Genomic DNA, 26,733 nt, shown 5'->3' on the forward strand with positions numbered 1-26,733 from the left:
GCACAATGTCACAGATGTCGCAAGGTTTGAGGGCGCGTGCAATTTGCATGCTGACAACAGGAATGTCAACCAGCAAGGGCCACATAGTGAAAAATGAAAGGACCCAACTTTGATATTTTGTAAAGCAACACATATAGATATGCTAAGAAGTAACATGCTGTATATTAAAAAAAAAAAAACTGCATCTCAGCTCTGTGATATAGGTGAAAAAGCCTATTATTACAATCAACTTTGCTCTGAGCTCTTTTTCCCCCATTTTTTCTTTTTTTTCACCACATATTTCAACTTTCTTCTACAATAATTTTCTAACATTTTCTTCTCGCAATATTGTGACTTTCTTCCCATAATGTTCTAACTTACAAAAATTACAACTTCATTTTGTTTTGTTTGTTTCTCATATTCCGACTTTAAAAAATACCATTTTTTTCTTTAATATTTCAACTCTTTTCTACTGAAAGGACATAATTGTTCCTCATATTACAAGTTTATTCTTGTAAAATTGCGACTATTTTTCTTGTTAGAATACAACTTTTTTTCTCTTAATATTTTGACTTTATTCTTGTGAAGTGACTGCTGTTTTTTCCCACTATTTCAACTTTCTAGGGCAACTTTTTATGGCAAATAGTATAATAGTATATTTGATCTAAATGCCCTTATGTAATTCTTATAAATTTTCTTCTTGTAATTTTGGCTTTATTCCCATAATATTTTCACTTCATTCTGATAACATTCAAACTTTTTCCTTCACCTAATTTTCTAAACTCTTAGTTTTTCATTTCACAAATTTGTAAAAAAACACATCTTTTTTCTTTAATATTTCAAATCGATGCCACTAAAATGACATTATTTTTCCTCATGGCATTTAATCGAAATATTTTGTTGTTAGAGTACAACTTTTTTGTCTTTAATATTTTGACTTTATTCTTGTAAAATTACTGCTGATTTTTTACATTTTTGCTTTTGTTGTTGTTTTTTTAAATTTTCTTGTTAAATTATATTTATGTAATGTGCCTTGGGCCAATAAAAAAACAGCCGTGGCCACGAATGGGCCCCTGGACCGCACTTTGGACACCCTCGCTCTAACATGATTCAGTATTTATTTCACTCAATTCGTTATTGTGTTTTCTGCATCACTTTCTGCATAAAGCATATTTTTATACCTCTAGGCCCGAATCACAACCCGCCTGCAACAATACCGCACAAAAGCAGAACTGTCCAGAAACACCCGGCCTCAAGCGTGGGTGCCACGGGAGAAGCTGCCGCGACCTCTTACCTCTAGTGCCTCAGCAATCAGGAAGTTGATGAGAAAGGCGGAGCTAATGGGCATCAGCACAGATATTTTTCCCGTGGACCCGTCCGACACCAACGCCACCATGGATGGACGTCGGAAACACAAGCAGCCTGCCCTGACAGCAGACTTTGTCAACTACTACTTAGGTAAGGAGGCCTCTTCCTCCCTCAACAATGTCATTTATTTTCTGCTTGGTTGGCTCATGCTTTTGTATTTCAATACTGTGCTATTTTGGCTGCTAAAAAGCATGTGCCGGACTTGCATAAAAGTATTTCCAATTGCGTGAACGTTGATGGTGCCAGATGAGACGCCAGTGACCTTGAAGGCGTCCATCGTTGGCCTGCATCAGACGGCATATCTGCCATCAGTACACTCATATGTGAGTTTCCTTTGTATAGATTGTGATGGTGCTATTGATTTTTCTCCCATTGATATGCAGAACGGAACATGCGCATGATCCAAATCCAGGACAACATCTCAGAGCAGAAGTGTTTAAAAGACAAGCTGGAGAGCGAGCAAGACAAGCTGCACGTGGAGTACAACACGGTGTGTGAAACAATAAATTCTGTATGTAATATAAACATTTCATTTCAATGAATCACAATCAAAGTCTGTGAAGTCTCCGACACATCTCAATGAATGAGGATATTTTTCAAAGCTAATTGATTTCAGGAGTTCAGATCTATATATTAACTATACTTGCAGTGTCCAAAGTGTGGCCCGGGGGCCATTTGCGGCCTATGGCTATTTCCTTATTGACCCATGGCACATTCTAAGAATATAATTTAACAAGAAAAAAAAACTGAAAAAAAGTTGTAAGCTAGCAAGAAAACGTTGCAATTTTACAAGAATGAGGCTGTGATATTATGCCATTTTAGTTGCACAAAGTTGAAATATCAAAGAAACATTTTTCTTAAGTCGTAATATTATGAAAAACAAAACAACAAGTTTTTTTTTTTATTAGGTTGCAGAAAAAATTGTAATGTTACAAGAATAAAGTTGAAATATTATGGGAATAAAGTTATAATTATGAGAAGAAAATTTGCAAGAAGAAAGTTGAAAGAGTTGAAAAATAAAAACAGCAGAAGAAGAAAACAGCAACAACCGTAGAAATGACAGGTGTAATTTTACAAGATAAAGTAAAAATATAAAGACAAAAAAGTCACAGTTTTACATCTGTAAACTCGTAATATTATGAGAACAAATAATGACATTTTAGTAGCGTAAAGTTGATATCTTAAAGAAATATGTTATTTTTAAAAATCTGTAATATGAGAAACAAACAAAACAAAATAAAGTTGTCATTTTTGGAAAATTAGGTTGGGGAAAAGGTTTTAATATTACGGGAATAAAGTCGTAATATTACATTTATAGACAGGAACATTTACAAGGATTATTCAAGAAGAAAGTTTAATTATTTGGAAAAAAAAGCCCCAGCAAAAACGGGAAGAAAACAGAAAACATAGAAGTAGATAATAACAAAAGGTTTTTTCACCTGCGTCACAAAGTCGAGATGAAATTTTTTTCTTGAAATATATATAACTTCTCAGCATGTCTACATGTGTTGCTTTACAAAATATCGTAGTGGTTGCATGCTTACATTTTTCACTATGTGGCCCTCACTGGAAAAAGTTTGAACACCCCTGTTATAAACTACTGTACAGTAATCCCTTGTTTATTGCTGTTAATTGGTTCCAGACCTGACAGTGATAAGTGAATTTTCTCAAAGTAGGATTCCTTATTTGTAAAAGGGATATTTTTGTAGTTAAGCCATAGAAAACCTGTTTACGACCTTCTAAATACATTTTTTTAGACAGGAAATAACACCCCAATAGTCACTTACATTGTTATGCAATATAGTAGATGTAGTAAGAGAAAACAAAGACATATAAGACATAAAATAGACTCACATGTTAGCATTGGGAAGGTTTCTTGTTCTTGTTTTTATTTCCTTTTCGACACAGTACTTCCTGCTGACACCTACTGACCAGTGTAGAATACGACATGTCATCATAATGTCTTTGAATGCGTCTTCTGAATACCTTATATTTGTACTTTTGTTCATTTTGCCATTTTTAAGCTTGAAAATGCTTAATTTAGGCAACAAAATATGTAACATTTGCTTAAATATGCATATTTTTGTCTAATAATCGACTAACAAACTACAAAAGAGCAATGATTTATTAATTTATATATTTTTGAAAAACCGTTATAGGGTGAGGAGGGATTACTGTATTGATTCGGTGCAAAAACCTCTTTAGCTTTTAATTACTCTGGTCTTTTTTTAATTGTACTCCTGAAATCCAATACGTTTTGCACCATATTCTTATTTATTTTAAATTTTGTAACAAGTAATATTAAGCAGTGACTAAAAATACTTCATGAAGTGGATCAAATGACTTCTAATTTAGCAGACAGAGTTGACCAACGGGATAATAGTTGGGGGCGCGGTGGGTGCCATTCACTGTTGATGGGTATAGCACAGATGAGAGCGCTTTATGGAAACTACTGATCAACAATGGAGAATAACAGCCAGTATAATAATGATTGAATGTATACAATGAGCTGTATTGTGTAATATTTTGTCCCTTGTCATGCTGAAGTTGTGTGAGTCTCTAGAGGAGCTGCTAAATGTCAACGGTGATCTGCGCGGTGAAGGCCAGGCTATGTGGAGTCTGCTTGGGGACATCTTGGGCCAGGTACCACTGCCACCTTTTCACACATGATATCTTCTGTTGTCATCTTCATCCATTCCACCTTACATCCTGTAGCAGAGAAACCACAGGAACACTGTCAAATAAATACAATTATTGAATAGTAATACTTTCAGTGCCATCCAGACATGTACAGCATGTTTTTTTTGCCCAGGTGTGCCCTATCACATACTGTAGCTTATCCAATGAATAAATAGCACTGAATGTCTAAACTCAGTTTCAGATTGGTTAGGATAGATTTTGCCAGTGTAGACTGCATTTAGAGGTGAAAACAACATGAAAACCACATAGCTGTCTATGGGTGAAAAACAGGAAATTGTGAATCAAAGAGAAAATGGAAAATCAATCAGAACCATTACAGAAATATTGTTCATAGCCAGTACAGCCATTTGGAATGCCCTGAAGGAGAGGAAGGAAGAAACCACTGCGAACAAACATGGAACAGGTACTAAAAGGAAAACATCAGCAAGTGATGAGAGAAACATTGTGAGAGATGTAAAGAAAGACACAAACAGCTGCCGGTGAATTCAGCAACAATTTGCAGAAGACAGGAGTGAAGGTATCACTATCTCCTGTTCATAGAAGACTTCATGAACAAAAGTACAGTGGCTACGCCTGAAGATGCAACCCACTCATTCGCAGGAAGAACAAGAAGGTCGGGCTGGAATTTGCCAAAAAGTACAGGGCTGAGCCTCAAAACATTCACCCATCCATAAAACTTAACATTCACGCGATCTCTACATAGGGCATGCCATTTGCCAAGCAGGGTACCGTTCCAACCAATTTCTGTGCTATTTATAGTATTCAGTAATCCCTTGCTTATGGCGATTAATTGGTTCCAGACCTGACCGTGATCAGTGAATTTTCACAAAGTAGGATTCCTTATTTATGAATGGAATATTTCCGTAGTTATGGCGTACAAAACGTGTTTACTACCTTCTAGATACGTTTTTTAACATTATTAGAGCACTCTAGACATGAAATAACACCCCATAGTCACTTTTACACTCCCCATTACCCAACATAGTAGACATAATAAACAAAGACATATAAGACATAATATAGACTCAAATGTTATCATTGGGAAGGTTCCTTGTTCTTTTTTAACTTCCTTTTCTGTACTGTATTTCCTGCCGTAGCAAGTGTCTCCTCAGTGTAACATGACTGACACCTACTGACTTGTGTAGAATACAACATATCATCAAAACGTCTTTGAGTGCATCTTCTGAATACCTTATATTTGTATTGTAGTTCATTTAGCCACCTTGCTAAGTGTAAAGTACTCTGGAGTTGCTTAACCTTAAATTATTGTTTTAAATCGGCTTCTTAATGAGCGTAAAGTGGTTTTTCTAGCCTGTTTCACTGTACATGTGGCCTCCCGTGAAGGATGAATTTGTTGCTGTCGCCGACCCCGCTCCCCACAGTAAACATATTGCTGTCAAAAGATGTTTATTTAACATGTATAATGCTCCGCACTAGGGCTGTCCCGATCCGATCTTCATGTCCGTGGTGTACTGTGGTGAAGATGTACGGCTCTGTAGCTACAGCGGTAGTTCCCCCTCACTGTGTGACTGCTGTGTCATGGTGCGGGGAGCTCGCACGGGAAGTGCCACTGTAACCACTAGTTGTTTATACTAGAGACCGTCAATAAATTATTATTGCATTGAAGAGAGTTTCAAAAATCAAACAATATGGAACACAATTACAAACAATATCTAACATATTTAAGCAAAGTTGATAAATCATGTCAGGGACCCTTTAATGGCCCATGCTGTATTTGTATTTTACTTCATTTAGCAGTTTTTATTTGGACAGAAAATATATGCAGTTTGCTTAAACATGCATATTTGTGACTAGTAATAGGTCGTAGTCAACCATGAACAGCGAGCAATTATAACAATTTTGAAAAACCGCGATTGAGAGAGCAATGGTCAAACCGTAATGTAGCGAGGGATGACTGTACCTCCTAAATGAAGCACTTGTTTGTGACATAACTATGCATTACAGCCAGATGCAAGCAGACAGACTTTACAAAAATGAGAAGATATCCCCAACAGCCTCATGTGCTGTGACCACCATGACCAGCCTCCCAGTAGAAATACCGCCCCCTCCTATCAGGCCTCCCTTTGGGGTAACTCCCTCTGCTCTGCAGACAGCACAACATGCGAGCTGACATCTTCTTTTAAAAACAACTTAGGACTGAAGTTTTCTAATTAACCTGTATGTCATCAATTCACTTGAGAGCCAACAATGACTAAACTTGAACCTTCCCAACACAAGGCAAGAAACTACGTCCTGATTTATTTGGTCATTCTGGGTTTTCCATAAGAAGATTACATACCATACTTATGCAACATGATCATCAAGCGTGATTTCCTCCCTATTTTCATAGAAACTGAACACGCCAGCTGTTTTAAAAGCCCCCAAAGAAAGGAAGTCCAGCAAGAAAGAGGGGGGGACTCAAGGGAAGCCATCCAGTCTGCCAGCAATTCTCTACAGGTAGATAGCACTCATTGGGAAATGGCACGCCATGAAATCTGACTTTGTAAATATCAAATACCAGGGGCAGAAACAGCAGGAGGTCTTGCCATTTCCCTTCTGTGAATGCTAATTTTATGTACAGTAACTGTAAAGAAAGCATCATTTGTTCATGCAAAATTAGGCTGTAGATATAAAGTACTTCTTAAAGTGCATATGCCGTATATATTTTACACACCGATGTTGTTAAAAGGGAGTTTGATTGTTTGCTTCAGACACAATGTAGAGAAGATTACTAGCCCCTTTGCCACCACACATACATGGGATTTTTAAAAACTGTGTTCCCATCGAAGAATTGTGTATTTAAACCAGAGTAACGCAGCAATGGGAAGATTTTTGGTTTTCAGGGGAGCTAAAGACCTACCTCACGGTCACTGCTCCTCTGCTCTTGCCACTTCAGGACAGCTGTTTGATGAACAAAGCACATTTCCACGGTGGATTCACCAGTATTTATCCAAATATATCCAAAATCTTCTTTACCGTTTGCTGATGACCGTTAGCATGTAACGGCATGGGGGGGTTGTGTCACTATGCAATTATCTGAGCGGTTGAGGTGTAGGGGGCAGGAGCCCACCTTCGACCCCTGACCACTTGCAACAGCGCAGGCATGGTCGGGAGGTTGGGGGAGGGAGCCGAATCCGAAAATTGATATATATTATATTTGAGGCAAATGGTGGTCACACCAGATGCTGACTAATAATAATAATACTGTGGCTCTTATCATCTCGACAGACGGTCCAGCAACATTTTGTCTTGGAGCGTCATTCCACAACAGCTTCTGTTGCCTGATTCTGGCGATGTTTGATTTACATATCCTCTTGCAAAATTTGCATATGTTGGTCACTGTTGATTGGTGATTTGACAATGCGGCACTCCTCTCCTTTTTTCCTCTGCCTCTTTGCATTTGATTTTGTAGCAATGGCTTCCTTGAGCTGTGACATACCTGTTCTGTCGCAACTGATGATTCCCATCTTGTTCTGTCCTTTGCCAACTGGTCCAAATTCCTGTAGTTGATGTTGCAGTTTGTCAGATCTCTTTTGCAGATGTCCTTGTATCTTATCTTTTGCCTGCGGTGGTCAGTTCACCATATAATAGCAGTTTCGGTAGGCGGCTGTCTTCCATGTGCTCCACATGACTCAGCCACCTCAGTCTCTGACAGATGATCGAGGCTATATTGTTACTGTTTGCTGGTTTCAGGACTTTGATGTTGGTTACCTTGTTTTGCCACTGTATGCTTAGGTTCTTCAGATGAAAGACATTCAGACACTGTGCTTGTGTGGTATATGTTGTCCAGGTCTTGGAGCCGTAGAGGAGAGAACCTTGTTCTTCCATACATGTTGCATGAGTTTCCAATGGTTGTTACAGCCTTTCCAATTCTACAATAGAGTTGACCTCTTCTTCTAGTAATTGGGATGAGATGACTGTTGATCCGAAGTAGCAGAACTTCTTTACCAGCTTTGGTGGGTTGTTGTTGAGCATGACCCCGGATAGGGAACTTCCTTCCCTTGATAAGGTAACGGTTTTCTTCGCACTGATAAGAGAGAACTTTTTACATGCAACTGAGAGCTGATTCGTCATGGTTTGTAAGGTTGTTTCATCATGAACAAACACAAACCCTGTGTCATCCGCAATCTGCTACGTTGTGGTCTTTGCCTTGAGTCGTGCAAGGTTGCAAAGGGATCCATCTGTTCTCCATCTCAGGTAGATGTATCCAGAGGATTCCTTTAAGGCATACTCAAAGAGAGCTGCAAAGTGTAGACTGAAAAGGGTCGGTGCCAGGACATAGCTTTGCTTGACTCCGCTTTTGATGTTGAATGAGCCTGAGGTGGAACCATATAACTGAACTGTGTCTTTCATGTTCTCATCGAAAGAGAAGATCAGCTTGAGGAGAGTTGGTGGGCATCTTTTCGAAGACCATGTAAAGTGTCCAGATCTGCTGACAATGTCACATGCTTTTGTCAGATCAAACACAACATGAAGACAGCGGTTCTGTTCCTAGCATTTTTCTGCACTTGCCAAAGGGCAAAGATCATGTCGATGGTGGAGCGGCCTGATCTGAAATTGAAACTTTCCAGAAACACTTGACCGGACAATTTCTGCAAGTGCTTCAAGATGAGTCTAGCGAATACCATTGCAGTGATGCTCAGGAGTGAGATTTTTTTTCTTGTATTGAGCAATGATGTTTGCGTCTCTCATATTGTGTGGTATTATACCAAGTTCGCAACAGGCCAGGAGTAGCTGATACAAGTGAGGTAGGAGGGTGTCCTTGTTTTCTATCAGAACTTCAACTGGTATATTGTCGCTCCCTGGAGATTTTCCTGTTACGAGGCCTTTTATTGCCTCTTTGAGTTCCTCAATTGGAGGTTCCAGGTCCACTTCGGTCATAGGTAGTTGCTAATCTAATTTCTCTAGTCAGGACTAATGTTTCTTTCCTGTCAGCAGAGAATTGAGTGGTGTTGTACCCATCTTGCCATTTGTTTGGTCTTGTCTGTGATCAGCGGTCCTGTTGTTGATTTCAGTGGGGCAACATTACTAACTTGTGGGCCGAGCGCTATTCTGATGTTCTCATATATCCTGCGAATATCTCCCTTATCGGATGCCAATTCAGTTTTCCTGCACAGATCTCCAGTAGTTTGTTGGCACATCTTCTTAATTCTCTTTGAAGGTTTGATTTTGCCACATGTCGGTGGTTTAACATGCTCTAAGTTGGATTCCTGATGTGGGCTATGCAAGCACAACGCTTCTTCTATTCACTGAGTCACTCTAAATTGGCTTTGAGCCAGTCGTGTTTTGAAGACATGCCAGTCCCAAAAGCTTCTGTAGCTGACAAAGATATTTCATTTCGGAGAACATCCCATATTTGGAATTCAGTAGTTTCTTTTAGTCTTTGTACTTTGCATTTCTTACATTAATCTTTGGGTATTTGTGGTTTCCTTGCTCTGTAGATTGCCTTAGTTGTCACTTTTGCATTCACTAATATCAGAATGTGGTCAGTATTGCAATCTGCACTTGGATATGATCTTGCTGACTTGCCATAATTCAGCTTCTGTCCTCTGACAATGATGTAATCCAGTTGATACCAGTGTCCAGATCTGAGAACCTGAGAGTTCGTGGCACGTTTTTTCGTTGTAGAAGGTGTTGGTAATACAGAGGTTATTGGTGGTGCAAAGTTCTAGCAGTCTTTGCCCTTAATCGTTTGTATTTCCAATTCCAAACTTTCCGATGTAGGTAGGACAGGCCTTGTGGTCTGCTCCAGCTCTTGCATAGAAGTCTCCTCGGAAAAAGATGTGGTCTGTTGGAGGTACTCTGGTCACTGCCTTTTTGTAGGTTTTAAATTATTTATTATTTTTTTAATTATTTATTTATTTAAATTATTAAATTATTTAAATTTTATTAAATTCAACTTTTCTCCCAGTCTGCATCTAGAGTTGGGGCATGGATGATGATGCGTTCAGACTTTCCATGAGGGGTGGTGATTTTATTCAGGAGTCTGTTATTTACTGCAAAGCTTACTCCATATTGGCGTTTGTCTGATTCAGCAAGACCCTGCTAGAAGAAAGTGTAATTTTCCTCTCTCATAGATCCAGAGTCCGCCAATCTAGTTTCCTGTAGTGCTATGTCTGCTTTCAGTCTGGTCAGTTCTCTGTCGATGATGAAGCTTTTCCTGTGTTCTGGTATTTTGTTGAGGTCCTTTCCTTTATATCCTAGAGTCATTGTTCTGATGTTCCATGATAGTTGAAAGCCTTTTGTTTTTTTTCCTGGGGTTTTACATGAACTTTTCTATTTTTGGTCTTATCTATACACACGCATAGGAGAGAGTCAACGTAGCGGATCAGCACCTTACTGGCCTGGGGCTGCCCAGCTTCAGAGATGACCCTTAGCACTTCATCCGATCGCCAAATGGAGTATACAGTAACTTGATTTATAAACCGTAGCCGCCATCTCCCCTATTGTTTCCTTGCCACTAAGTAGCAAGTAGGAGTGTCCTCCCTATCGTGTTATTTGTTTTGCTGTGGGTGAGCTCTGGCCCTTTTCTGAGTTTGCTATATCAATGTCTTGCCTGATCTCTTGCTGCTTGCCTGGGCTGATGATCTGGAGAAAGTGTGGAGCCCACGTACCTCTCACTCCCTGTCGATATTGCTCTTTTTCACCAAAGGAGAGATAGAATCAGTTCATTTGGAAGTCAGCAAGTTGCAGGGTCTGCCACTAAACATAGTTGTTTGCCATATAGCTCACTGTCTTCGGGGCCTTCCCTCCCACGATTTTATGTCAGGGTTTTCTCCCTTAGTCTTTCACACTCCCATTTGGTCTGCAAGCCAGCAAAGACAAGATGCAGGTTGTACCGGTTAAAGGTCACTTTAGCGCACTTGTCCAGGCCAAATTCCAATTGTGTGTTGTTGCTGAACCTTTTGATCTCATTCAACTCAGCACTGAGTTCTGCATCTCCTCTAGCAAACAGTTTGAGCTCATCCATGTACAGCAGACAATTGACTTGCTGTCCTTTTTTAACCTCATATCCTAGCTGTTGTTCTGGGTTAAGCATGCTGCTGAGTGGATTGAGAGCAATATAAAACAGGAATGGGGATAGCGAGTCCCCTTGAAAAATCCCTTGATGTCAATCTCCTCCATCTGAATGGTGCCTTCACTGCAGAAAAAGCTCATCTGTGTCCGTCAGGTTTGCATAGCACTTGACAGGAAGTTGGTGATCCTTGAGCTCACTTTTAACATTCCAGGCTTTGCAGGATCCATGAGTGGGGTAGGCTATCAAAAGCTTTCTTATAGTTTATCCATGCTCAGTCTCTTAATTCAGCTTGCACTCCTACAGCCTTTTTGTCCTTCAGGCAGCATGTTGTTTGCCATCAGTTTCTTTGTAGATTACAAAAGTGGTTCCTTTGGTCATCCAGTCAGGCACCAGACAGTGCTGCGGTGTGTCTTGATCCAATCTTGATCCAGAAGTTTTGAAGTTTGTCGGCCCCTGGTGCCTTCCAGTTCTGGGTGCCCTCGAGGATAGTCACAACTTCTTCAGTTGAGATGTCCATCCACCATTCCTTATCGGGGGGCTCAGACACACTAGTTTGCTCACTGTTCATTTGTCGGTACAGGAGCTTGGTGTTCACGAAGAAGAGTTTCTTCTGGTGGTACTGCCTGCTCCTTTTTTCAACCGTCCTTAGACGCTGTGCGCATGCTGTAATCTTTAGCCTCACGATTTGGATGAGTTGCTCAAGCTGGTCTGGTCCCATCTGCCACTCTGTAAAGATTTTGGCTGCTCAGGGATGGAACTTTCCTCCTTTGGCCAGCTCTTAGTAATATGCCTAACTGACCTCCCAGGTTTCCAATGTACCGTTGGATGCGTTATTTGCTTGTGGGAACTTCACCAGACTTGAACTTTGCAATCATTTTGGACTATTGCTCACCTGCAACAACGGCAGCCGCTGCATACCGGGGATGATTGATCTTAAGTTAAGGTGGTCTTCGCTCGATTGGCCACCTCAATAGTCAGCTAATATTCAGTTACACTATTAGGATTCTGATTGTTGTTAATCATTATTAATCACTATTGTTAATGATTAAAATAACAATAATTGAAAATTATATATTTTTTTATTTGTAATTTTTTTAAATTTATTTTTGTATTTATTTTTTGGATATTAAAATTTTTTATCTTTATCCTTATCCTTATCTTTATCCTTATCCAAACCCACACCCAAAACCCCAAAGTTATGACATATGGTTGAAACGCAAACCACACAAATTAGAAGGAATCATACAACTACATTTGGTAATGAAATTTCCTAGAAATTTTGGTGGAAAAGGGGCTAGCTACTGTCTGATATAATTTTTTTTTATAGTTTGTTAGCTGTGTTGTGCCATTTAGATGGACTTCCCTCCATGTTACTAAAAGTTGATTTACCTTATAAATTTGCCACTATAGTGAACATTGAATCATTTTGAGTGCAAAGGAGTCTGTTCACCATAGATGCATTATTTTTTGGCAGCTGCGGCATCTGTAAAAAGAACCAAGACCAACATCTGCTGGTGCTGTGTGACACCTGCAAACTCTACTATCATTTAGGTTGCCTGGAACCTCCACTGACACGCATGCCCAAGAAGACCAAGAACAGCTACTGGTGAGATCACTGAAAAATAACATGGTGCCAAACATTGACTTAACCTCTTAAACCTGAGGCTTCAAAAAGATAAATCCAAAATCATCCATATTTTAATGTGCATGTACAAGGTCTACATAGGTATTATTGTAGATGTGAAAATGCACATATCCGTACTACTGGGTAAGAGTACATAAAGATGCTTATTCAGTGAGTTTTAGTGGTAGAGGAACGATTGCGGGTGGGAATGTTTGGGAACCTCACAATTCGATTGCGATCGATTATGGATGCATCTTTAATTTTAGGTTATGCAACATGAAAACCAGAGAGCTATGGGTGGAATTGGTCATAGCCAGTACAACCATTTGGAATGTTCTGAAGAAGAAAGAAACCACTGGTGTGCTAAGTAAGGTAGTCCAAAGAAAATATCAGCAGGTGGTGACAGAAACATTGTGAGAGCTGTAAAGAAAGACCCTAAAACACCTGTTTTAGGGTCCATTATAAAGTCAAAATAATAAGGGACTAGAGTCATGATATTATGCAAAAAAAAATTTACGAAGATTATTTGTGAAGAAAGTTGTACTAATATCAGGCTTTTTCATCTATATCACAGAGCTGAGATGCATTTTTTTTCTTGAAGTGGACACATTTTTATGCCGATATCGGCCAATGTTGAACAATTCTAAACTCACAGGATCGATGACCAGTCGGCTTTTTTTTTTTGAGTGCATCATTTCAGTTTTTTCCTTCCTATAAAACTGCCAAAACGAAAGAAACAATTGAGCAAATTGAGGAGTGTACAATTAAAGTCACTTTTCTTTCAAAAAGATTAGTTCCAGCTCCAACAATCATCTGGATGTGGCTTCAGTTACCATTGTTTAAAACTACTCTCCCAGTGTGAACATGTGTGAGTCTATATTATGTCTTATTTTCTCTTTATGTCTACTGTATTGGGTAATAGGAGTGTAGAGGTGACTTTAGGGGTGTTATTTCATGTATAGAGGGTTCTATTAATGTTAAAAAACTGTATTTAGAAGGTCATAAACAGCTCTAACTACAAAAATACTACATTTATAAATACGTAATCCTGTTTCACAGAAATTCACTTATCACATAATTTTTCTACCACCAAAAGTCACTGAACAAGTATTATCATTTACTCTCATCCAGTAGCAAAGATATGTCAAATAAAACACAAGCAGCAAACTCTCCCCTTAACCTTGACACCAAAATCATTCATATAGTTCAGGGGTGGAGTCTTGAGCATCGAAGGGAACCGGGACTGACATTCCGATTCTCCCGGGATCGTTGAAATGTTTCTATTTCGATTCCTAGTTTCGATGTCCACTTCGACGACCAGAAAAAATAGCCGCGAACACCAACGAAGAAGAAGTCGGCTAAAAAGTTTGGCTTAATTTGATAAATAAGAGCGGTCGGTTCAGTGCAACATTTGCAACACAGTGATATCATGCAAAGGAGAGTGCACGATCAACATGATTAATGTGCTATTAATGTTAGAAATAAGAGGTCCTTATATTTGATGCGCTACATCGGACTTCCTCTAAGCAATTAGAATTACGGAAGTCAAACAATTAATGACTGTCTGTCTCATGCCAAGTTAAGCCAGGGTTTCAGGATGCTAGCTGATGTGGAAGTTCGGTGTAAATAAAGGATGGGAGCTCTCTTTTAGCAACAGTCAAGGGACCTTCTCAACACACACGACACACTTCCGGCCTTTACAATAAGAGATCTTTGGTGTCATAAAAAATGGCTTACATCAACATTGATCCAACAAACAAACTATACTACCGTATGTTTCAAAATTGTACTGATGTGAAAATAAATTTCATAACATTTATATTCAAGTTGAATGGTTTGATATTTATGTACTGGTTGAAAATAGCCCATTTATGAAATTCATGGTAAAGTTGATAAAGTTCATATCATTAAACAATTCATGGAGAGGTTCGGACATTTCATCCAAAAAGAACTATGGTTAGCACCCTCATTTAAACCATGCAGACTTTTATGACCCTGCCTATAAAGAGCATCGGAATTGTTCAAAATCGGAATCGAAAGGAGGAATCTGAAACGGAACGGAATGTTTCAAATTTAAACAATGCCTAACCCTAGTCCTAGTCCTAACCTGCTCCACTGAGGACCGCAGACTGCAAAATGAAAAGAATGCTACGGCCATTTTGACATTTGACATTTTCCTAAACAGGCCAAAACCATCTTTGGACACCTCATGTACGTAGTTACAGTAGTTATTAGGGTATGTCATTTTGTAGCAGAATTGTCCTGTTATTCCCAGGGTTAAAGAGTTTTAACATTTTATTTGCTGCTGCTTTGGGGTTTAGGATAAGGTATGCTAGAATGATTTATATTAGTTCTGGTTCTGTGGGGCTCAGTTTCCTCTCGAATAATACAAAGAAAAAGTATGATTGTAGCCACAGTTTGTTTTTCAATAATAGCTCTGACATTTAGTGGGAGCAGGAATAACAGATGATGGATGCTGTAAATGTCAGGAAGAGTCTTTTGTTTGGACAAATTGTTGCTAGGTGATTTGTGGTTTTTCCTCTTATGATTATTCAGCTGTTCAATTTGATGTCAGGAAAAAATGCTAATGTGGCTTTGTGCTTTCAGTCATTAATATAAGATGGGTGCCAGCGACTTAGAAGATGTGAAAACATTTGGATAACTGGAGTGAATGGATGTAAATTCCTACATATCGACAATCATTTTCAAGATAAGATGCATTGCATTTGGACGGCTTTCAAAACGAGAGAGAAATGTTCCCGATTTTGTTTTTGGCAACTACCAGGGGTGTCCAAAGTTTGGCCTGGGGGCCATTTGCAGCCCATGGCTGTTTTTATTTAATTGGCCTACGGCACATTCTAAAAAATATAATTTAAAAAGAAAAAAAAACAACAACAGCAAAAATGAAAAAATCAGCAGTAATTTTACAAGAACTAAGTCAAACTATTAAGAGAAAAAAGTTGTATCTAACGAGAAAAAAAGTTGCAGTTTTACGGAGATAAAGGAAAAATAAGGTCATTTTAGTAGCATAGAGTTGAAATATTAAAGAAAAAATATGTTGTTTGTTAAAAGTCGTAATATTATGAGAAGAAAATTTACAAGAAAAAGGTTTCAATAAGTTTGAAAAAAAACCCAGCAGAAATGTTATGGGAATAAAGCCATAATATAACAAGAACAAGATTTATGAAGATTATTTAAGAAGAATGTTGAAATATTTGGAATTTTTTTTACAAAATATCAAAGTGGCAAAGTTGCATTTTTCATTATGTGGCCCTCACTGGAAAATGTTTGGACACCCCTGCAATAGATCATGACTGAGGTTGGCATTTAACATATTTTTTTTTCCAATTTCCATTGTTTCATTTCGGAAAAAATCTTATCAAAATATGAACAAATCACAGGAACGGGTTTGTCCTCGAGTGGTTCTGCGATATTTGACTGTTTGAGTGACACGTGCTGATATTGACATTCATTCTATGTCATCAGGCAATGCTCAGAGTGTGACCAGGCCAGCAGCGATGAGGCTGACATTGCTATGGAGACGCTACCTGATGGTACCAAGAGGTCCAGGAGGCAGATTAAAGGGCCAATCAAATTCATCCCGCAAGAGATGTCACCAGAGCCCAAGAAGTCTCAAGTGAGAGGCTCAGTATGTACCTACCCTCCGTGAACTTCAAATATGTTAGAGAAATATAAATATTTACAGTATATACTCCCCTTATTCTCCAGCCCAGTTTCAGTGCTGGCAATGACTGTTTTGCTGTCGCTTTTACACAGTTACATTCTAAACCACCACGTTTCATAATAGCTTGTCAACACCCGGGAAACGGCAGGATGTCATTACTGGACATAACAGTCTGACCCATGACTACGCGTGGAGGATAATAAACAACAACTACGTTCAACTCTAAACATGTACAGAAGTGATGATGGCTCCCAGCATGCTTTGCTGCACTTGTCTTGTAAAAAGGTGCTAAACTTACATGTTGCTGTGTATTATTCCCGGTGACATGCAAGTGGTATACAGTATATCCCCACCTATTAAGGAGGGGCCATGGCCTCCTGACATTATTTCTGACGCCACATCCGCATGACAGAGCCACCATTTTGAATGTGAAACCGGAAGTTGTCTTTGCTTACATCATTTCCGTATAAGGCAGACACAATTTTGAAATATTCCTATTTTGATTGTCATTCACAGTTTCAAGTTAGTGTTAAGGTTATTAGTGACTGGCACCACCAGGTCAGCACTTGAAAGCACTGGCACCATAGGCACCAAAAAACAGGTCACCATTTTAACTGGTTCCTGTAGCTTAATGTTTATGGTTTTTATTTTTTTACTTGAACATGCATGCAAGTTACAATGGAATACATCACATAATTCAATTCACAGTTCCACATGTCCAAAAGGTGTAGGAAGGTGTAGGAACAATTATTATATCAGTATAATTATTCACAAGTCTAATTTGATGCTGGGCAGTGAATTAAGCCAGGCCAGTCGACATTGTGAGCATGTACTCTTTCCATAAAGAGGAAAAGACGGACTTTTTTTTTTTTTTTGACAGCATCAGCACCAGCTGGAGAGCAGCAAGTCAAATGCGTTCAAGATATTTTTACACTCTGCTGAATGAATTTGACTGCAAATATGGAGGATTATATATGCAAGCTCACCAGGAGGTGATTATACTTTTACAACAAAGTATCATAACTTTTCCAGGTGAAGGATAGGGTGCATGTACTATACACAGTAATGGAAAAAAAATATTAGACCACCCTTGTTTCTTCAGTTTCTTGTTCATTTGCCTGATACAACTAAAGGTACCTTTGTTTGGACAAATATTACAGTGAGAACAAAAATAGCTCATAGGTGTTATATTTTTTGGCAGTACAATGCTATAGCTATTCAACCAACTTAAGTGATTTTGGTTATTATCAAGAAAACCATGGACGTTGCTAGATATCAACTCATAAAATAAACTCTTATGAGCTATATTTGTTATCATCATTATATTTGTCCAAACAAATGTACCTTTAGTTATAGCAGGCATTGAGATGGATCAATAACCTGAAGAAACAAGGGTGGTCTAATATATTTTTCTATGACTGTATACAAATAAAAGGTAAGACCGCAAATGTTTTTCAGTTAATAATAAAGTAATAGAGGGGACTAAAAGGTATTTGAAAACATGTTTAACAAAAGGTAAATTGTTATCCTCTTAATGAGCAACCTGTAAGAAAGTCAGTGCCTCACCAGCCATGAGCCTCACTCCCCATAGTAGTAGTAGTAGTTGCCCTGTGTGTATTTACTTACCTGTTAGATGCTGTACTGTCATTTTTGTGTTGGCACTGTAATTGTACCGTATTTTCGCGACCATAAGGCGCACCGTATTAAAAGGCGCAGTCTCAGTTACTGGTGCTATTTCTGTATTTAACACATGCATAAGGCGCACCGTATTTTTGGGTGCAGGCATGGTAAAACATACATCAGCTTAAAACAATACGGTAGCATGCATGCATGCTAAAACATACCCTAACATGCATGCTAGCGTATGTCACGCTAGCATATGTTGTTAAAAAGGCAGCGGGAGCAACACTGAGTTTGGTTCTACTTTGTTGACGTACTGTATTTAACAATGTACTCACGTAATTTTTTTTATCAATTCTCATCCACAAATCCATCAAAGTCCTCATTTTCTGTATCCATAGTGAACAGCCGGGCAAGTTCTCCATCAAACACAGCAGGTTCCCTCTCTTCTTAGTGAGAGTCAGTCTCATCCGGTCTCTTTACGTACATCTCACTCAGCCACTTTTTTCCTAATCCATCCATCCAGCCCTTTTGATTGGTCTTAACGATGACTCCGGCTGGAAACTTTTCTTTAGGCAGCGTCTTCCTCTTAAAAATCACCAGAGGTGGCAGTTTCTGTCCATTACCATGGCAACCAAGCACAACAGTAAAAGCCGACTTCTCGTGCCCCGTTGTGTGTGTCACTACCGTGCTGGTCCCCTTCTTCTCTACTTTGTGGTTCACCGGGATGTCGAAAGTGAGCTGCACCTCGTCCATGATGGTGATGTGGTTGAGCTGGATGTCTTTGTTGGCAATCTTTTTACTGCAGTAGGCCAGCTTTTCCTTGTAATCCGCCAGAAGTTGCTGCGCCACAGTAGTCCTTGCCCGGATGGATAGATGGCGTCGTTTCGTTGATCTTGAATTCTCTCGCGGCTGCTATATTCCCATGTTCCTCCACGTAACTAATAGCTTACAGTTTAAACTGTGCTTCATAAGCCTGTCTCTTTGTAGGTGCCATTTTCGGGAGTCCTTAGCCAAACCGATGTTGTTTTGCACAACGCACATACCGGCACTATATACGTACCTACTGGAGCCTTTAGCGTCTTCTTTCACTCCCACCCTTCCCCCTTTAACATCCGCATGCTGTCCTCAGTCACGTCCGCCTTTGCTTTGCTGTCCTCAGTCACGTCCGCCTTTCCTCTATATAAGCAGCGTGTCTGCAGGAAATGCTTCCAGTCCGTCAAGCGGAGTGCTCATCAAAGTCACACAACAACATGAACAGATTTTGGAACTCGGTGCACACATACGGCCCGCCGCATCATAAGTGGGCCTTATGGTTGTGAAAATACGGTAGTTAGTGTTGTTTCTCGTGACGTCCCCTGTTCATTTCACCGAGCTATTGAGAAATGACATTCTGTCATGTAAATAACATAAACGACTATTTACAAACGAGTTTGTTTCATAAAAGAACCATGTTCTATGTGAAAGGTATTCTTAAATACTTCATATGCAACGGCAGGGGAAACACTTGAAACTGATGTTATGGATTGCAAGGTGAAGAAGCCATGCTTGCAAGCCATGACGGTGTGATTTTGAGTCAGTTTTGTCCTATATGTCCAGGTTGTTTCCAAAAAACTCCTATTTTCCTGGACTGTGTCTGGCCCATGCTGCTATACTTTGTATTTACTGCAAAGTAGAAACCCCTTACCCTTCCCTCCCTGGATCCTACTTATCGTAGCCAACCATGCTTTGATTCAGTGATATAGAGCTTCCCTCCCACTTTCTCAAGAGACACTCAAGATTGCTATCTGACAGCTTGGTGGCAGTGGCAGGGTAATCTTTCACCTTCCTTTTGTTTTTTTTTTTCCGGGACTGTCAATATTTGACCTTCTCCCACTCCTCTGGGATGAGAGGAAACTTTTCTACTGTTAAATGTTACTGTGGCACACTCACAGCAACGTGTATTCTTGGCAGTGGACACGTACAAGTAGAGACGTCAGACTGATGAGGTGTGTAAAAGCGGAGGTGAGGTTGGTGCACCGCAGCGTTAGTCAGGAAGCATCTGTAATCTAAGTGGTGCCAACTGCTCTTTACGATCAACACCGTCTGCCATCATTGATTGTCCTGCAACAGTTAGGGGAGCAATAAAGTTAAGTCCACAATTGAATTGGGTGCAGTTTTTTACCGGCCCAATCTCTGCAATTACGGCTCTGCCCCTGTAAGCTTTCCACCTCGTCCTTAAAAATGTCATAGTTTTGGCATACTTTTGCTAAAAAGCAGGCAACTAATTTTCCAAACGATAAGCCAGTTGAAAAATGTGTCATGAAGAGGAAAAAACATACAAGTCGCACTGGACTATATGTGGCATTTAGCTGTATTTATGATTGAGCTATCATCAGGTAGAGCTTTCTTGTTTAGGGGTGTCTATGCACCGCCTCTAACAACATTAAATTCACAAAAAGACAAAGCCAGATGGAGGGGCAAATGCTTACACCAACAATCTAAAGCTACAGGATCTGAAACAAGTAAATGTTTTAAGCATCTGGATACAATAAAAACCTGTTTAATAAATGTCAAAATGTTCCCAAAGAAGACACTTAATGCATAACATGACGCCTGGACGTATCACGGTGTGTCGACACTTAGCAAACAGCCGTATTTTAACACCAAAACATCGGTTTTGGTGGCACGCAACTACGTGCCATTCAGTGGTTGACACTGGTTGGCATTGCGGTGAATGTTGGCCTCCGCCAAGGCTGCTCTTTGTCTGTGATTCTGCTCTTAATTTTTATGGACAGAATTTCTATGCACAGCCAAGGTGTTGAGGGTGTCCAGTTTGGGGGCCTTAGGCTCTTGTTTCCGTTATTTGCAGATCATGCTGCCCATCAGGCAATTCCAGATCAGAGGCCATGGTTCTCTGATGAAAAGGGTTGCCCCAGGTGTAGGAGTTCAAGTATCTCAGGGTTTTGTTTTGAGTGAGGGAAGGCTGAAACATGAGATCGACAGGTGGATCAGGGCAGCATCTGCAGCAAAGCTTTTGATTTACCTGTCGATCTGTGTTCTTAACCTCACCTATGGTCATGAGCCTTGTGTCATGACTTGATTTATTTATATGTAATATCTAGCCATCATCCAACGCTCCAAAGCTGTTACTTCAATAGAGAGATTGTTGTTTCGGAGCAAGCCAAAACCAAACTGACTAGCAAATTTACACATCATGAAGACCATGTTTTTGGGTTTTTTTTATTTTTTGCATTTTTCAACCCCCCAAAAATATTTTTATTCTTCAAGTGCTACTACACAGTCATTTTTTTGTGAAACATGTTTCGTTTTTTTACGCATCTTTGAGCGTATCTTCCGAATTTAGCCATTTTCCTTGAAAATACTTAATTAGGCCAAAAATGCATTCAAAAAATTGCTTAAATATGCTTTTTTTTTTTTACTTATAATTGATTCAACCATGAAACACAGATGATTTATTAATTTAGATATTTTGTAAAGCTTTGTTAGGGTTTACTTTGTGCAGGATGGAGATTACCAGCTGTTCATCGATGGTGAGGGCTTGGACGGGGGAAGCTCGGAGTTGCAGGGGTCCAGGTGGTTGGTGTGCTTGTTGTTGTTGAAGCTAATGTAATAATAGTCTGAGACCATTGAGTTGTTATTAATAACATTTCTACAGCCACAGATTTAGATAAATCAAATACTAAAAAAAAAAACAAATCAACTTTCAGTCCTTTTGGTGTGCTTTCCCATAAACTACAACTCAACATACAGTATGTCTTTAAGATGTTTTTTTTTTTTTTTTTTTAAAAGAAGAACACTTAGTTGACAGGTGACAAGGGCTACTGTAAACATGTTAAGTGGTGAGAGTTTATATTTGGTGAGACGTGCAATGATTTGCATCGACTAAATGATCAAGAGAGACATATCACCTAATATAGACACAGTGACATGATGAAGTGTCAAGGACCATGCAAGAAGGCGGTATCTAGAGAGATTTTTTATTTAAACCATTTAAACCATAGGGAAGTGTAAGAAAAGTGAAAGAAAAAAAGCGTGTAGCGTGTCCATCTGAACACATCCGTCCATCTGATGAATAGAATGCATCTGAACACTTTTTTATGTCCCACAAAGAGGACATATTCAGTGTAAAATCACCCTTCATCAAACCGTTCCTTGCACGGAATAAGATATTTCCAAATGTGGAAAAAACACAACACATTTAATTTCTAAAAATAATTAAGTAGATTTTTAAAGTCCTGTTGTTAACACAAAGTAGAACAATAGCAAGAAGTGGGGCTTGAGAACTGCACGTTCTTGCTGATGAAGATTACTAAACACAATATGGACACTTTACAGAGGGGTGATTATTTTTGTCTGCATGCAGTGTTTAAATGTTAAAATTGTTGTGTTTCACAGAGAACCAGAGGGCAGAAGAGAAAGATAATCCCTATCAGTGAAGACGGAGAAGACAAAATTGAGGTTTGTCTCTCATACACGCACACACAAACACATAGACATTCAGCCAAACGTTGCATAGAAAATAGGATGACTTATTGATACGTCATAAGCCATATCTCTCAAATGTATTTAGAAGGCAGGGCAAGGAAAAATCCCCTACCCTGCACCTACAAATTCTGTCCATTAATATAACGAACAGAACCAGTAACAAAGCAGCTTGGTGGAGGCCAAAGTTCACCAGGTTAGACTTACTCCCGACAATGCGAAACTAGCTCCGCTCCGATTGCTCGGGGACTGATTGACCACACCACCCAGTTTTCCATCCAGGAGGAACCCCAGAGGAACCATCCCTGACTTCCATGCAATGTTGAGAAGTATCACATCATCCAAAATTCTTACTACTCTGTGACTCTTCTTCACCCCCTGGGTCTGTCCACTGAGGAGTTTCTGACTACCTCAGAATCCTTAGTCTGGGTGGTCGGAATGTCTGCGTTTGTAACTTCAAGATCTGTTTCCTCTACGGAAGGTGTTGGTGGGATTGATGAAGTCATGGAAGTATTCCTTCCATCATCCAACTATAATCCACACTGAGGTCGACAGGTTTCCGCCCGCACGTTAAACACTGTAGACAAGGCAGTGCTCCCCCTCTTGAGCTGTTGGATGGTTTACCTCTCAAACTCTTCAAGGACGCCGCCATGTAGAGCATCGCTAGTCATTCTTCCGGGTGGAACATAGACTGGGAAGTTCACGGTGGAGAGGGGCCAGCGACACGTCTGCCAAATTTGAGCCACCATAGGACAGCAGGGACAGTGAGGCTGGCCGAGGTGCGCGGAGCTCCCGGAGGATGCAGGCTTGTGTCAACAACGCGATCGCGTCACAATTTTTTTTTTTAATTATGTGGTGCTGATTTTTGCCCTCTTTTATGTGCTACTTTTATACTTTTTATACTATATTGGACACGTACACAGTCAGAGTATTTAGATGAAGCGGTATGAGGAAATAATGAATCCATAGTTTTCTGTAGAGGCAATTCTTTCTGTTTTTCCCATTTTCATGAGCATTTTCGACTGCCGCCAATCTTTTAAGTTTAGTTTTAGTATAAATGTTGCTTGTTGTTGCGCACTGAAAACTGGAGCTTGCCCATACTCAACTCCGTTCGAGAGAGACGCGTTCAGCAGCCACCCTTCTCTGCGTTTTTTTATGTGTTTCTAATGGAATATCTTAGTAATGTTTTCCGAAATACCGTCATTCTTCGCTACATCGCAGTTCGAACATTGCTCCCTCACTGTATTGCTTCTAGTTTTTAAAAAATTAATTAATAAATGATCGCTATCTTGTGGTTGAATGTGGCCTATTATTAGTCAAAAAAATATTGAAAGACAGGTCATATGTAGCATTGTTGTCACAAGGCATCAGTCAGTAAAGTTACACTGAAGAGGCATTACATTACCTTAACTTTTACTATGGAGTCTGAAGCCCTCCCAATGTGGGATTTTTGGGGCCGATACCGACATACCAAATGGCCAACACATGAAAAAGGAGCATTGATCTACACAGGATATATATTGTACATGAACATAAGTTCTTATAAAACCCAAAATACGATTCAACACAAAGAAGTAGAAGACTACCAAATGAAAATAAGGAAGGTTAATTAGTAAGACATAAGGACATGCCTCTTTATTTACTTTTTGGTGTTGCCACAAATTTGTAATGTTCTTTGCTTTGCTGGTGCTGTAGCCCTGGCTAACTTGCACACTGCAGATGTTTTATCTAACGTAACACCTCCAATAAAACAAGTGGCTGCATTGGGCTGAAAGTGATAATACATAGGCTAATGTGAGGTGTGCACATAGAAGATGGATGGATGGATGGATAGATATTCACAAAAGCATCTTACCGATGTCAATTAGTCATATTTATTAGCTATTGAGAAGTTCCATCTGAAAACAAATGCTGAAGCAAAGGTTAAGAAGTGAAAAAACATTTGACTACAAACAACATAAGAAATAATCAAAGCATGCATCACATTAACAGACGTAATACAAGGGACTAAACTACATTTTATGTTACAATGTAGCTGCTTTCAAAACATGCAATATATCAAATGACAACTAAATACATTACTTGGAACATTTTCAAAATGATTTGAATAAAGACATTCACTTGTGAATGTATGAGCCCCTGAAAATCCTGCATGGAAGTATAAAGTGGGACACTGTTTATATCTAAACCTTTAAAACGCTGTACAGTCTTAGATAATGGTGGACATGTGAATTAACAGCAACTTATACAATGTTAAAGCGCTGTAATACGATCTCTAAAACTTGTGTGAAAACTAGAATGTTCTCCTTGACGGGCCTTGACAGCTCACGTCAATGCCATGCTATGTTTGAGATACTACAACAACAAGGAACTTTCAATGTGAGTTATTATGCCTTATTATCTCTTATCATGTCTACTATACTGTATTAGGTTTTGCACGTTTTTGTCGGCAATAAACAATAGAAGAAGAAGCTAACCCACTCCGGAATAAATGAATCTTCGGTTCATGGAGTAGAACGAGGAGGAGGAAAATACGACGGCAGCAGCAATATTTGTAAACAAGGATACAAAAACACTACAGCCGAACGACGCCGGGACGAGACACGTTCAGAGGAGTGAATAAGTGTGAGTCACTTAATAATTTCTTGTGTCCAACCTAGTAGAGAGATCATTAAAATTCAGACAAAATTTGAACTTTGAGAGTGTTTAAACAAGAGAGAAATGAGAAAATGTTAATGCCTGTCTGAGAAAAGTATATAAAGTGTATGGCGAGGGGTTTTACAGCCTTAAACATATATAATTGTAAACAAATAAAGTTGGCCACTTCGCGGATTTCACTTATTGCAGGCTATTTTGGGAACTTATCCCCCGCGATAAACGAGGGAACATTGTATATACACACACACACACACACACACACACACACACACACACACACATATATATATATATATATATATATATATATATATATATATATATATATATATATATATATATACACACAGTGTAAGTACATGTGTGTATATATAAAAAGAGAGAGAGAGCTTGATTGGAGTATTCTAAAACGGTCACATTTTCAAAATCGTTAAAGCTAAGCAATTTAAAATTTTGCATTTTGTTCCCTAACTGTACCCAAAATTAACCAAACTGTCACTTTAAAACCGAGGTACGTACAGAACCATGATTATGGCATACCCGACACTGTCGTTTTTTTTTTTTACATTCCAATTAGGAGTAGCCAGCACTTGATTATCATCAGCTGTGTTTCCATAGGAACCAGTGCCAAGGGAGCGCAGGCAGCGGCAGTCTGCCGTGCTGAAAAAACCCAAAGCAGATGACGCCAGGACTGAGTGTACAACCTGTAAAGGTTCGGGTGACAATGAGAATCTTGTGAGGTGAGTGTATGTGGGTCAAAGATGGCGTAAGGCTGGACATGTGCTTTGTGTGTGTGTGTGCGCGCGCATGTGTGCGTGTGTACAAGTGTGTCTGCGCGCGTGCGCGCCACAGGCATATCGTCCTGATGATTAAAGTTCAATCTTCATTAGGTTTCTACCGCCTTGGCTCAACAGAAATACGTGGCTGGCCCTATCTCTTCTACAGGTCCTCTGTATTGACCTGCCACATACATTTGCACACTTCATTAAGGTAGAATGAATAGCGCAATTTAGTCTGCTGCTTTCTTGGGATTCCAGGTGCAAGACATAATAAACCGGATTGTACTTTGATATTGCAATTTTACGCTCGGGCATTGGAGGAGCTCGGGGCGGAATTAACAAGCAGGGCAACTGGACAAATACCTTGTCAGCACATTTTCACACATTTTACATCAAATATTCCTCATTCTCATGAAATGTGTGCATGCATTAACAATATAATATTGCAATGCGAATGCATGGTTAACAATTTCATGTCATTCCTTCTTGTCTCCTTGTCTACCCTTTCCGTTGATAAATCATTTAAACCAGGCTAAAAAGCGGTGTTGTGGTATGTCTGAAATGTCAGTATTCACCAGAAATGAGTAGCGCTTCAAATGTCACCGCTTCACTCTTATCACAGTTTTTCAAATATATATAAATCAATAAATCATTGCTGTTTCGCTATTGAATGCGGCCTATTATTAGCTCTTATACGTTTTTATAATCCCAACAACATATTTATACGTCTTTTACGTGTTTTGGGGCGAGAGGCGATGGTGATAATGCAACTCTCCACTCATGCGTTTCACTCCAGAGCATTTTTAAGTCATAAACA

At 39.4% G+C, this 26,733-nt stretch overlaps 1 protein-coding gene across 5 annotated transcripts in view; it reads left to right on the forward strand.

The window, feature by feature from the left end:
- The window catches only part of phf14 (PHD finger protein 14), an 84,265-nt gene that overhangs the window by 15,473 nt on the left and 42,059 nt on the right, over window positions 1-26,733 (forward strand). For 4 of the 5 annotated variants that reach the window (XM_054763049.1, XM_054763052.1, XM_054763053.1 and 1 more), the window contains exons 9-16: window positions 1,167-1,437; window positions 1,731-1,837; window positions 3,895-3,990; window positions 6,398-6,504; window positions 12,540-12,671; window positions 16,176-16,338; window positions 22,393-22,455; window positions 25,756-25,877. In XM_054763049.1, coding sequence (XP_054619024.1) covers window positions 1,167-1,437; window positions 1,731-1,837; window positions 3,895-3,990; window positions 6,398-6,504; window positions 12,540-12,671; window positions 16,176-16,338; window positions 22,393-22,455; window positions 25,756-25,877 — 1,061 coding nt within the window. The remainder of the gene's footprint in view (window positions 1-1,166; window positions 1,438-1,730; window positions 1,838-3,894; window positions 3,991-6,397; window positions 6,505-12,539; window positions 12,672-16,175; window positions 16,339-22,392; window positions 22,456-25,755; window positions 25,878-26,733) is intronic. The other variant, XM_054763050.1, reaches the window with a different exon arrangement.

This window comes from Dunckerocampus dactyliophorus, chromosome 20 (assembly GCF_027744805.1).
Source record: "Dunckerocampus dactyliophorus isolate RoL2022-P2 chromosome 20, RoL_Ddac_1.1, whole genome shotgun sequence".
In the NCBI taxonomy this organism is placed as follows: domain Eukaryota; kingdom Metazoa; phylum Chordata; class Actinopteri; order Syngnathiformes; family Syngnathidae; genus Dunckerocampus; species Dunckerocampus dactyliophorus.